Genomic DNA, 13159 nt, shown 5'->3' on the forward strand with positions numbered 1-13159 from the left:
GTGAGTAAACTCAAATTAAAATTAATTAAAATCACAATATCAAAAATATGATTTTTCATCATCAAAAAGGGGAAATTGCAAAAAGAACATCCTCTCTTTAATCTTGGATAGGTTAAGACACAAGCCTCAATAAAACAAAAAAAAAAGTTGAAGATCTTGAAGAATGGAAAAAAGAACACCTTCTCATGCTTTTTAGTTTAGGGTCTTACCTTTATAGTTCATTTTAATTATGATATATCACATAAAGCTCGTGAAAATTCTTTTGTAAAGTTTTAAAGGGATGAAAAATAGTAACAAGGTTTCTAAAGAGGGGTTTTTAGAAAACCAAGTAATAAAATACTTGAAACAGAGTAACATGTTACTTGAGACAAATCAACATGTTACTTGAAAGTTGAAACAAAATAATAACAATTTACTTGAAAAAGAGTAACAAATTGCTTGAATTAGAGTAACAAGTTACTTGAAAAAAATACCAAGTTACTAGACTAGGAAAATGGTCGGTAACCAATTATTTGAGATGGGTAATTGATTACTCATCGGAAGTAAGATTCAATAACTAATTACCATGCATGCTGGAAGTGATGTTTCAAATTTGAAACTCAACCAACACATACCGAAATGAACAAGTATGTTCCCATACGTTTTGTACCTCCTGGAGTGGAACTTGCAACCCTTATAGACTCTATAAATACCATCATAAACATCTGAAAATGAATCATACTTCATACAATATTTTCACACACTTTTCCAAACAACTGTCAATTGCAATTGCAGATCTTTCTAAGCTTTTTAGAAAAAGTCTTGACAAAATTTATGCATTTTCATACTTTCTAAAAAATAAAATGGTTAAATGTGATATCAAGTTAAAGTGTTCTTGAGAATGACTCACACATTAATAGATTAGGTGTAGTAATCATAAGTCATTTAGAAAAGTCTTCTTCTACTCCTTAAAATAAAAGATCATCATATGTTTTGATGAGCGACTGTATAATAAGAAAGTGATATTTCTTATGAGAAATTGAGTGTTCTAGAAGAGAGTTTTAGTGTGAGGTTTGTAAAGAGACTGAAATAAATAGTGGAAATCTCTTAAATAAGAAAAGAAAATTGGACATAGCCTTCAGTTAAAGAAAGTAAACCACTATACATCTCTATGTAAATCTATCTAACCTTATCTCTTAAATTTCTGCAACATTTGTTCTTTAAGTATTTGCTTCCATTGGAAATTCTAAGTTATAATTTTTAAAAGGATAATATTGTCACTGTATGTGTCATCAACATTATATTGGTATTAATAATTAACTATTTTTCTAACCAATCATAGCTGATGGCACATGCAGTGGTACAACTTATGGGATAATAGATGTGCACCCGTAATGGATACAATCTCAACTCAAGAAAATGATTTTTTTTACTAATAGTAGATCTAAGGGCTGAGAAAGATTTGTTGAAGACATGTGCATAACAAAAACACCAAGGGATGCAGGATGAATAATTCAGATAGATAAAAGTAATACATGTGAATATTAACTCTAGCAAAATTTCTATGCTCAAGAAAGATACATAAACATAATGTCCACTGAGTTTATTATAAACTTTCGTTACATATTCTCACAAGTTTCTTGCCACATTATGCAGCACAATTGCAAAATCTACCAGTTATTTTCATAAACAACCACACTCCACTTATCATCAAACAAAGATAGTACTTCAGGTCAAATAAATATTTATTAAAAGCCTAAAACTTGACAATATCTAAACCTTGAGAAGTAAAAACAAAATAATCACCTACCTGATCTTGCCCTTTCTATAAGTTGAGAATACAGTCTTGGTCGAGGACCGAGATTCGAACTCTGAAATTTCAAAGGAAGAGACAATAGAGATTTGAACTCTAGCAACTCCAAAGAAGAGACAATGGATAAAAACTATTTAAATTATAAGGTTTAGGTAGAGAAGAAGAAGAAAAAGAAATGCTTGAATGATTACATTATACAAAAGACATAGTACTAACCCTTAATTATATTAATATTAGACTCTTAGTTACTTAAGAAAACAAAAAGTAAAAGATATGATAAAATAATCTCAATCCTAAGAAATCTTCTAAGGTAATCTAAATTAATATAAGATATAATCATGATAATATAAGATATTTCATTGATATCTAAAGTATCTTCTAGATGTTCTCTATAAAATAATTTATGATATCGTGAGAATATTCGAAAGGGTTCCACATAACATGGCTCTATGGCAACTCAAGGATGTTATAAACGTTAAAATTTATGCAATGAAGATAGTGGAACAACAACTGCAAAAAGTAGTTGGAACAGAAGCTGAGAGCCACCAACAATTGTAATCTTCAAACAGGAAAAACTTAACCAACAAGCCATCACAACACTTTAATAAATAATTGCGAAAAGGAAGAAAGAAAATATGTTTTTGATCCATGAACAAAGAAGAAAACATGTGAATCCTACACATCTATCAAAGGAAGACTCAACATTTCTTATAGTATCAGATAAATTTTGAAATGTAACATTATTTTATCAAAATAAAGATCTATGTCTATGCCCATCAAAATTAGTTCGGCGTGTAATGCTGACCAGTGACCACCAACCACTAAGAAAGCCTAAAAAACATTATGAGTTTGGAATGAGTGTGCTTATGTACATACTGTGAGAAACAATCAAATAACATTCACTATGAACTATATGACAGTGTATTGACTATTGAGTATACTTTCAGTGTATGGAGTTTGAAGAGGTTACACAATTCAAAATAAAATGGAATTACTCCTATGGCCCTATGCCTCTGCACAATCAATACTATCAAGGAACAAGGTCTCTTGAAAGTATATAGGCCTTTTATTAATGAATAAGAAAAATACATTAAACCTATTGTAATATTGCATCCTAATCAAGTCTGAGTCTAAGTATAGGACAAGGATCTGTTGTCTCCAAGCACGTCCCCAAGCCTGTCCCGAATCAATCAAAATGAAGCAAAAATAGAAAAAATCATGAATATTTAATTTTTTTTTAACTGACATGTCATATTTTGATTGGTTCGGGACAGACTTGGGGACGTGTCTGGGGACAGCATATCCTTGTCCCTAAGTATAGGAGCAAGGAGAGGAGGTGACACAATTGTCATCACCAATAATCACCACATGAACAACTTCCTTTTTTGAAATGATGGAATCTACTAGCATCTCTTACCACAATTTCTCGTCGTGTAACCATGGATATAAGTTTGATTGTGTTATGGCAGTCAGCACATACGCGATGGCCCTGAGTAATTTGCAAAGGTTTCCAGCTCGGAGTGTTGATCAGCCCAAAAGCTATTGCCAACTTTTCACTATGGTATTTTAGAATGCGTTGTTCCTCTTCATCCACATCCGGAAGCAAAGTTTCATCCTCTATAATGTAACCATGCCTTGAAATCTCTGTCATCAGACTGTCCACCTTTCGGTATAATTCTGGTGTTTGTGAGTGCGATTTATCTCCGCAAAGGAAGGCATATGGCTGTTTGTTGACTTCAATCCAGGTACATGCCGGAAGCATTCTCAAACCCTTCCTCTTTAAAGCCTGTAAAACACCAGCAGCCTCCCTCAACTTGCCAGAACTGTTATAAATATTCAGAAGCACTAAATAATTGGACAGCTTTTCAGGCTCCATCGCACAAAGTTTTTCGGCTGCAAGCTTACCAAGCTCCAAATTCTTATGCATTCTGCAAGCTGTCAGAAATGCTGCCCACATGTTTAGTGTTGGTTTAAAAGGAGCACTTCTTATTAACGCAAAAGCCTCATCTAATTGGCCCTCTCGACCTAATAGTTCAATCATACATGCGTAATGCATTGCTCTGGGCTTAATCTTATGATCTCTAATCATTGAGTGAAAAATCTCCCATCCCTGGTCTGATAATCCAGAATAGCTACAGGCAGATAAGACGGCAAGGAAAGTGACATGATTGGGATTCATTCTTTCTCGAAGCATCTGCTCAAACATTTCTATTGCCTCTTCTCCCATACCATGATTGCCATATCCAGCAATCAGTGCATTCCAAGATATAACATTCTTGCAAAGCATTCTGTCAAAAACATGCCGAGCATCTTCCATCCTACCCCATTTGCTATAAAAGTCAACAAGTGCTGAGTTAGCCACTAAATCAGAGCCATAACCACGTCGAACTAATGCTGCATGAGCTTGTTTTGCGTGTTCTAGTGAAGCTAATCTTGCACAAATTCTTATCACTATTGAAATAGTGAAATGATCCATCTTAGCACCACTATCACGCATATCATAATACATACTAAGAGCTTCCTCACTATAACCATGAAGTGCATATGCAGCAATAATGTTATTCCAACTTACTGTCGTCTTCTCCAGTATTTTATCAAATACACGATGAGCATCTTCAATGACACCACACTTGCTGTACATGTCAATCAGTGCACATGACACAAAAATATCATCACACACACCCATTTTCAAAGCACACGAATGAACTTGCCTTCCCACCTGAACCAGACCCAATCCAGCCGATGCCCGAACCATGGTGGCAAAGGTGCGAGGTCTGCCATCATTAAGCTCTTCCCACATACATAAAAACAATCTAAAAGCTTCAGGGTAATTTCCAGAGTCCACAAGTCCCCCAATCATTGTCATCCAAGAAACCATGTCTCTCTCTGGCATTTCATCAAAAAGCTTGCACGCATCAACCATCATTCCACATTTTATATGCATAAGCAAAACCCTGTTCATCAAATACAAATCTGGCTCAAACCCAGTACTGATCATATAATTGAACACCCTTTTCACATTTCTAACCGATCTCAAACCAACACAGGCACTAACCAAAGCATCATAAGTACTATTATCCACTTCAAAACCATCTTGAAGCTCAAAAATTTCAAACAAATCCATTGCCTCTCTATACTTATTACACAAAACTAACTTCTCTATCCGACTACACAACCAAGAACATGATTTCCTGATCTGGATATTATCCGAAACCGGTTCTTGTCTTTCCTCATACTCAATGTTTGAAGGCTTAGGCCTCAACGGTGGCCGTAGCCCCTGATCCATGGAAGAACAACAAATCTGCGAAATGGGGTTCCGAAAAATCCTCACTTTTGAGGTAAAACAATACCCAGAGAAGAAACTAATTTGACTAGTTTCATGTTGGTGCAATGAGAGTTTTTGGTAATGAGAGAGTGGAGTTTCCATTGGTAAAAGAATAAGTGAAAAAATGAAGAATTAGAGATTCAACTGAATCAAAAAGAGTGAAGAAATTGAAGAGGAATTGAGATTGAGGTGTCATGTTATTAAAGAGGAATAGGAATTGAATGTGAATATGAATGTGAATGGGAAAGTGAAAAGAGAGGTGGAACAAGTCAGCATCAGCAACATTGATGTTAACGAAGCCAGATTTGGAACAGGTCGGTTTGTTTGGTAAAGGTAGTTAACGTATTATGAGGAAACAGCATAGTATTTCTCAAATTTTGTTGCGGGTAGCAAGTAGAATCCCCTAAAATTTAAAAAATTTAAGGACAAAAACAAAGGATTCCAAATGGAACCTAACTCATCCCCATTACTAGATTTTAAGAGAAAACAAAAATTATAATTTATTTTTTTAAAAAAGTGTTAAAATCAGAAATGTTATATTTTTATTTTTGCCACGTGTCATAATCTTAATATGATAATAGACTCTCCAATAACGAAAATGATACAAATTCTTCCAAATTATATTAATCAGCATAGTATTGAGTGTCGTTGACTCCAATTATATTAAAAATTCTTAAAAAATCATAATATTAATAACTCTATATTTTAAAATTAAAAATATTATCATACATAATTAAATAAATAACAAAGAATGTTTTACTATTATAAAATGTCATAAACAAATTGAAAACGTCGTCAAACAACATATATATTATGTTTTAATTGCAACAAAAGTACATATAAGTTTAAAATTTAATTACACAATGAAATTTGCTATAATATAGGTTAACAAATGACAAACATAATTACAAATAAGTTAAAAGTTTTTTTCATCTCAAAATGATATTGTTTTAGTTATTTTTTTTAAAAAAATTGATTGACTTGGACGGTCCAACCATCCGAGTCATCGATTTTAGACTTAAATCGATCAAGTCGAATCAAGTTAATCCGATTTTGATGCATAATCGATTAAATGAGAGGTTCGAATTGGTCAGATGTCCAGTTCACAATTGAACCAATCGGACTGGTCAATTCGAACTGAGTTTTATAACACTGGAGTAGACTGTTTATACATATTTACACTCTCAGTATAGATATTACATTTAAATTTTAAAATTTTGATAAATATGAGTTAAATTAATTCTATTAGGATTTTATGATAAATTTTTGGGATATTTTAGTATTTGTCAAAGAGTATATTGACTCATTCTTTGATTATTAGTTTGAATATTTAGTTTTTTACTCACCAAATTGATACGTATAGAAATTTATAAGGGTTGATGCGGATATTCAATCTTTTACTTATAAGTTTAACTGATATAAATTTTTTACACATTCTCTATATTAGTCATAGAAAATGTGATTCTAATAAGAACAATTGTTATTATGATAAATAAGAATAATTAATATGTATTATTTGATATTACTTGGAACGACTATAGTTAAAAATTAGATGTACACGACTTTTTAAGTGAACATTTCATCAATAACTAACTTTTATTTTTGTTTGTTTTGGATGTACAAAAAAAATTCAGTTTTTGTATTTTGTAATGATTTTGGCTAATTAGCTATTCATGACTAATATTCATAATTTATGCATCTATATATTGTAATAAATTTATCTACAACCAAGTAGCAGTTCTTACATTAAAAAAAAACGTAGCGGGTCCTATGAATAAACGTGGAAACATGTCTGACCGACTCCCAGATTATATTACTTGGTCTATAATAGATTATGTTAGGCTAGATTTTTTGTGAGGTTAATCTCGAACTTTTAAAAAGTCAATTGAGCTTAACATGTCAGACTTTATACCATCTAAAAAGTTTATTATGTCTAACAGGCCGACCTATTTAATTATATTATATAATAATGTTGAAATTATATTATTTTAGTATAATTTATATTATTTTATATGTAATTTTAATATAAAAATAAATACAAAAATATATTTTAATTATTACAGTTAGATACGCCTAGTCAAAAGTAGGTATATTAGCCCATTTAAATATAGATATTATAGTCTATTTGATGACCATATAGTATATCGTGTCTTTAAACAAACTAATAGGTCAGACTAGACTTTTAAACAAGTGAGACATAGACTTTGAAATTTTTATTAAACGTGTTAACACGTCAGACTTAGACTCCTAATTACTATATGGACTCAGTGTTTAGACAAAAAAACTTGGCATAATCTAGTCTGTTTTTACCCTTAATTACGAACAACTTATTAATTTCTCATTTCTTCATAATCATTCCTTAATTTATACTTTTGTGTTTCCAACTATCATTTTAGTTCATTCATTGGGTTTAACTTAAATGGGTACTTCGGGATTGAAGAATCATAGAAAAAGAGTCGTGTAATGTTTTATATGATTGATTAGAATAACTATATATAATAGAAAAAGAGTTGATGGATTAATGTTATAAATAAGGTATTGTATTGGTCAGATTAATAAATAAATTATATCAAACATGCAATTAAACCGATCAAAATATTAGTCAAATTTAGTTTGTCCATAACAAAATTCATAGTTTTCAAAATACACAATCCATTTCACTAATTGAATTATATATTGCAAGTAATAATATTTTTATTTTACAATTTTATTATATTTATTATAAAATATATACAACTTAAATAATATGTAATATAATTAGTGAATCATTATACCATTATACTAGTACTTTAATTGATATGATAATAGGTACGATATTAATAAGACTATATAATGTAAGTAGAAAGTAATCCATACCTAAATAAATGAGTTCAGAGAGATCAGTCAAAGTTTACAAAAAAATGAGATGATAAATGAAATTTAGCCTACTTAACAATCTTACATTGAGATTTTTTGAATAAATTGTGGGGGTCATTGAGTTGGAAAAAATAGTTGGAATAATATCAATAAAAAATATTATTAAATATTTTAACAAACGTGGTACTAATATTGCATTTTATTTTCTGTTGATAACCATGTCTTCAAACAACTCAAATAATATATATTGATCCTCACATGAACAAATTTAGTGGACAATTGCAAAACCTTGAGAATAGTTCTTACAAATGAGAAAATGTTGTATGTACTAGAGCAACCACCACTTAAAGCAAGGAGGGATCATCTTCAATACTGAATGAAGAAATAAGTAATAGAAAAGCAAAGAAAAAAATAACATAGTTTGATACTTTATCCTTTTATATGTAATGAAATAACACTTTTCTAAACGAAAACTAAGAACCCCTATCTCCAATACCGTAGAGAATCTTTGTTTACCTAAAACACTAAAACAAATTTAATATATTCAATGCTCTATTGATCAGAATGAGTAATATATATTGGTTATAACAATATCTATACAATTAATTAAATATGATAATCACAATAACTATTGACTAGGAATTTGAATAAAAGAGTTGTGCGCATATGACAGAGCTGGTAGAGGAGAAAATCAATGAGAGTATAATTGATTAACATGTGCAACTATAGAAGAGAAGATCATGGATCTGAAATAATGGAACTTGGATGAAGGTGGTGTGTTTCTTGCAATCATGGCAATGTGGGTTTGACAATCGGGAACAAGGATACTCTCCATTAATGGAAAGACAAGTACATGACTTTACATGTGTTTTCAATGATAAAAATGTTATTCCATTGTATATAAAAAGATAAATATGTCTTTCGACGATATGAGGGTGGCAAACCAAAGTGTGCTTTATTATAAGAGTGTCCATGCCTTTGGTTTTCCATTGAGAGTGCATAGGACTAAATTCGTACTATCAAGAGGTTGATGGATGAGGCAATTTTTTCCTTGAGCGACAAAATGCAATTGCGTGATTGATTTGTATACATAGTCTTGAGAACATCCCATGCTTCTTTGGAGGTTTTGACACCACCAAGCATGGTGATTACAATGTCAGCAACATAACTGACAATTGCATGAACAATGAGTTGATCTTGGCGCATCTAGTGAGTGTATATAGAATTGATTTTGGTTTTAGTTGCATCGAGAAATTTGTCAAAGGAGGGAAGACTGCCATCGATGTAGTCCATATAAGTGTTAGGAATAGAGCGCAATGCAGAAGCATATGATTAGATCAATTGAGAACAAAAGAGAATATAATAAAGAAGCAAGAAAAATAACACACAAGATTTAACGTGGAAAAATCCCTCGGTGTGAGAGGTAATAAACTACGGGCGATCACGAACAAAGTTCCACTATGAAAAAATGGAGAGTACAACAAATCCTCTTATAATGATGAGGACAAAGAATAATATTATCTCTCAAAAATACTCTCTCAAATGGAACAAAAATTCTCACCAAAAGACACTCAAGACTCTTGTGTTTTGCTGATGTTGCTATGAAGATTTTGTGATGAATCAATATGCCACAACTCTTGTCCTTTTATAGTAGAAGAAGAACCTTGGAGGTCAAGCTTGAATATCTTGGAGGCCGAACTTTACTAACTTGCTTTCCAAGTAGTATATGAGAGGCACATACGACTTAACAATCTCCACCTTGGCTCGAATTTGATAAGTTGTTCATCGTCAAATAAAGCCCTGAAGGGCACTCAAGGGTTATAGATACCAACCAAGTCCAGACAATGCTGATACTTGATATTTGGAAGAGGCTTGGTAAACATATTTGCTAGATTCTCCGATGAATGAATCTTTTCCACTATAATTTCACCAATAGTAGTAAGATCTCAGATAAAGTGACATTTTACATCAATGTGTTTGGTCTTGTCATGATAACGACTATTCTGAGTCAAGTGAATAAAACTTTGACTATCACAAAATAATGTAAGAACACCCAGTGTTAGACCAAGTTCATTTACCAAATCTTGGAGCGAAATAGCCTCCTTCACACCCTTTGTTGCTGAAATATATTATGCTTCAGTAGTAGGCAATGCAGCAATGGACTGAAGAGTAGCTTTCCAGCCGAGAGCACTATTATAGAGAGTAAAGATGTAACCAGAAAGAGATCTCCTTCTATCAATATCACCAACATAATCTGAATCAACATAACCTACAACATCATCGGCGTAGCCCTACTTCTGTCAAATACCAAGCCAATGCCAGAAGTACATTTTAGATATCGAAAAATCCATTTTACAACATTCTAATGATCTTTTCCAGGATTATGCATATATCAATTGACCATGTTAACAACATATGCTAAATTAGGTCTAGTGCACACCATAGCATACATAAGACTACCAACTGCACTAGCATAAGGAATATGTGACATACGCTCCATCTCTTCCTGTGTGTGTGGGCAAAGATCTGAAGATAACTTAAAATGTGCAGCAAGTGGAGTAGAAACAATTTTGCAATCATTCATATTAAATCTTTCAAGCACTCTCTCAATATACTTCTTTTGAGATAAGAATAGTTTACCAGCTTGACGGTCTTTGTGAATCTCCATACCAAGAATTTTCTTGGCTGCACCTAATTCCTTTATCTCAAACTCATTATTGAGTTGAGTTTTTATTTTCTTGATCAGAGACTTGTCACGTGAAGCAATTAACATATCATCATTATAAAGTAACAAGTATATGAAAGATCCATATGGAAATTTTTGGAAATAAATACAATCATCAAATTGACTCCTGTAATAATCTTGCCCAATCATAAAAGAATCAAACCTATTATACCATTGTCTAGGAGCTTTTTTAAGAACATATAAAGATTTCTCCAATTGGCAGACAAGATGTCCTTCTCAGGAACAATAAATCCATCGGGTTGTTCCATGTAAATTTTTTCTTCTAGCTCTCCATGTAGTAAAGTTGTCTTTACATCAAGTTGATCTAACTCCAAATCAAATAAAGCAACAAAATCAAGCAAAACACGAATATAACTATGACGAACAACAGGTGAGAATATCTCATTAAAGTAAATATCTTCCTTTTGACTACTTTAACAACTATTCATGCTTTGCATCTCATATCTTCAACCTCGGGAATGTCGTCTTTCTTCTTATAGACCTATTTACATCTCAGTGGTCGTTTGCCTTTGGGAAGCTCTGTTAAAGCCCAAGTACCCTTCTTATGAAGACTTTCAATTTCTTGATTCATAGCCACTGTGAAGAATCAACACAAGAAACAACTTATGTATAGCTGGCAGGTTCAACAACACTGTTTACCTCTTCTGCAACTAACAATGCATAAGCAATTAAATTGTCACCATCAATGTATCTAGGTGGCTTTTTAATTAGTCTTGTAGTTTTGTCTCGGACAATACAATAATCATGTTCCTGTTGATGAATAGGAGAAGTGGTACTATCATCATTATCAACATAACAATCATCAATGCTAGATTGATTTGTAGAGGAAAATGGAACATCAACATTAGGAGTTGTAGGTTTCACTATCAACTCCACCTTCTCGCTAGTACCCTGCAGATTATCTGTAATAATAGAAGAAGATACAACATATTGTTTTTCAGAAGATAATAATGCATCCTCATTAAAAGACACATCTCTGCTAAGAATTAACTTTCGCTACTTTGATTCATAACACCATAAGCGATATCCCTTATACTCAGATGCATAACCAAGAAATATGCACTTAACAAATCTTGGAGCTAATTTATCATCATTAACATGTGCATAAACAGGACATCCAAAAATTCTTAAATTAGAATAATCAACAAGATTACCTGACCAAATTCTTCTGAGATTCTAAAGTCAAGTGCTGAATACGGAGAACAGTTGACCAAGTAACAAGCAGTAGATGCTGCTTCGGCCCAAAATTCACGCTAGTGCCATAACCCAACATTTGAGAGCATACAACGAGCTCTCTCAAGTAAAGTCATGTTCATCCTTTTTGCAACACCATTTTGTTGGGGATTCCTTGGAAGGGTTTTGTGTCTAGCAATACCATTCTTTGTGCAGAACTCATTAAAGTTACCATTGCAGAACTCTAATATATTGTCTGTTATGAGCTTTTTCACTTTCTTCCCTGTCTAGGTTGCGAATTTCCCACGGCTGCTCGGAGTTCCTACGGGTTGAGTTTTCTTATCTTCTCTCACACTTTTCAATGGCCTCTTTTTGCATAAATTGCATACACCCTCTTGCCACATCTGACCCCTATCTATTAGATTAAGTGAGACAAGTGAGCTTTGCCCAACTGGGTATTTCTCCATATAGGAAGGGAGCCCAAACCCAACATATCTCCCCCTTCACAACTATGTGGAGAGAATCGCCAAACCGACAATCTCACAACAAGTTTCAAACTTCCATCTTGATAAGACCTTAGTCATCATATCATCACCATTATCATCTGCATGAACCTTAGCCAATTCCAACAACCTAGCATCCAAAACATCACGTATCCAATGATACATCACATCAATGTGTTTGGACCTAGAATGAAAAGTTGAATTCTTCCTAAGATGAATGGCACTTTGACTATCACAAAATAACAAGTATTTGTCTTGGACAAAACCAAGCTCCTGCAAGAATTTCTTCACCCAAAGCAACTCTTTGCATGCTTCTGTAATGACAATGAACTCTACATCAATAGTGGACAATGCAACACACTTTTGCATCCTGGATTGCCATGCTACAGCTCCCCCTGCAAACTTAATCAAGTAACCTGAAGTAGACTTTCTGGAATCAATGTCTCCAGCCATATCAAAATCAGTATAGCCCACAAGAGTAGGTTTATCACCTCCAAAACAAAGCCTCATATTAGCAATACCACAAAGATACCTCATAATCCATTTCACAGCATTCCAATGCTCTATACCTAGATTTGACAAAAATCTACTAACTATACCAACAATATGTGCAATATCTGGTCTTGTACACACCATTGCATACATCAAACTTCCCAAAGTAGATGCATAAGAAACTCGTTGCATATCTGATTTTTCAACTTCATTTGAAGGACACTGTTTAGCACTCAACTTAAAATGAGTAGCAAGGGGAGTGCTTACCGCCT

The 13159-nt window shown here is 32.9% G+C and overlaps 1 protein-coding gene across 1 annotated transcript; it reads right to left on the minus strand.

The window, feature by feature from the left end:
• Nucleotides 2691-5482, minus strand: LOC109360801 (pentatricopeptide repeat-containing protein At5g50390, chloroplastic). Its single transcript, XM_019605929.1, has 2 exons — nt 3104-5482; nt 2691-2922 (listed from the first exon to the last, which is right to left on the minus strand). The coding sequence occupies exon 1, from the start codon at nt 5217-5219 to the stop codon at nt 3144-3146; it is 2076 nt and encodes a 691-aa protein (XP_019461474.1). The 5' UTR covers nt 5220-5482; the 3' UTR covers nt 2691-2922; nt 3104-3143.

Source organism: Lupinus angustifolius, chromosome LG11, assembly GCF_001865875.1.
Source record: "Lupinus angustifolius cultivar Tanjil chromosome LG11, LupAngTanjil_v1.0, whole genome shotgun sequence".
Taxonomy (NCBI): Eukaryota; Viridiplantae; Streptophyta; class Magnoliopsida; order Fabales; family Fabaceae; genus Lupinus; species Lupinus angustifolius.

Bases quoted from the DNA above. Each gene is read 5' to 3' on its own strand.
- LOC109360801 (XM_019605929.1), bottom strand. From the start codon at position 5,219: ATGGAAACTCCACTCTCTCATTACCAAAAACTCTCATTGCACCAACAT.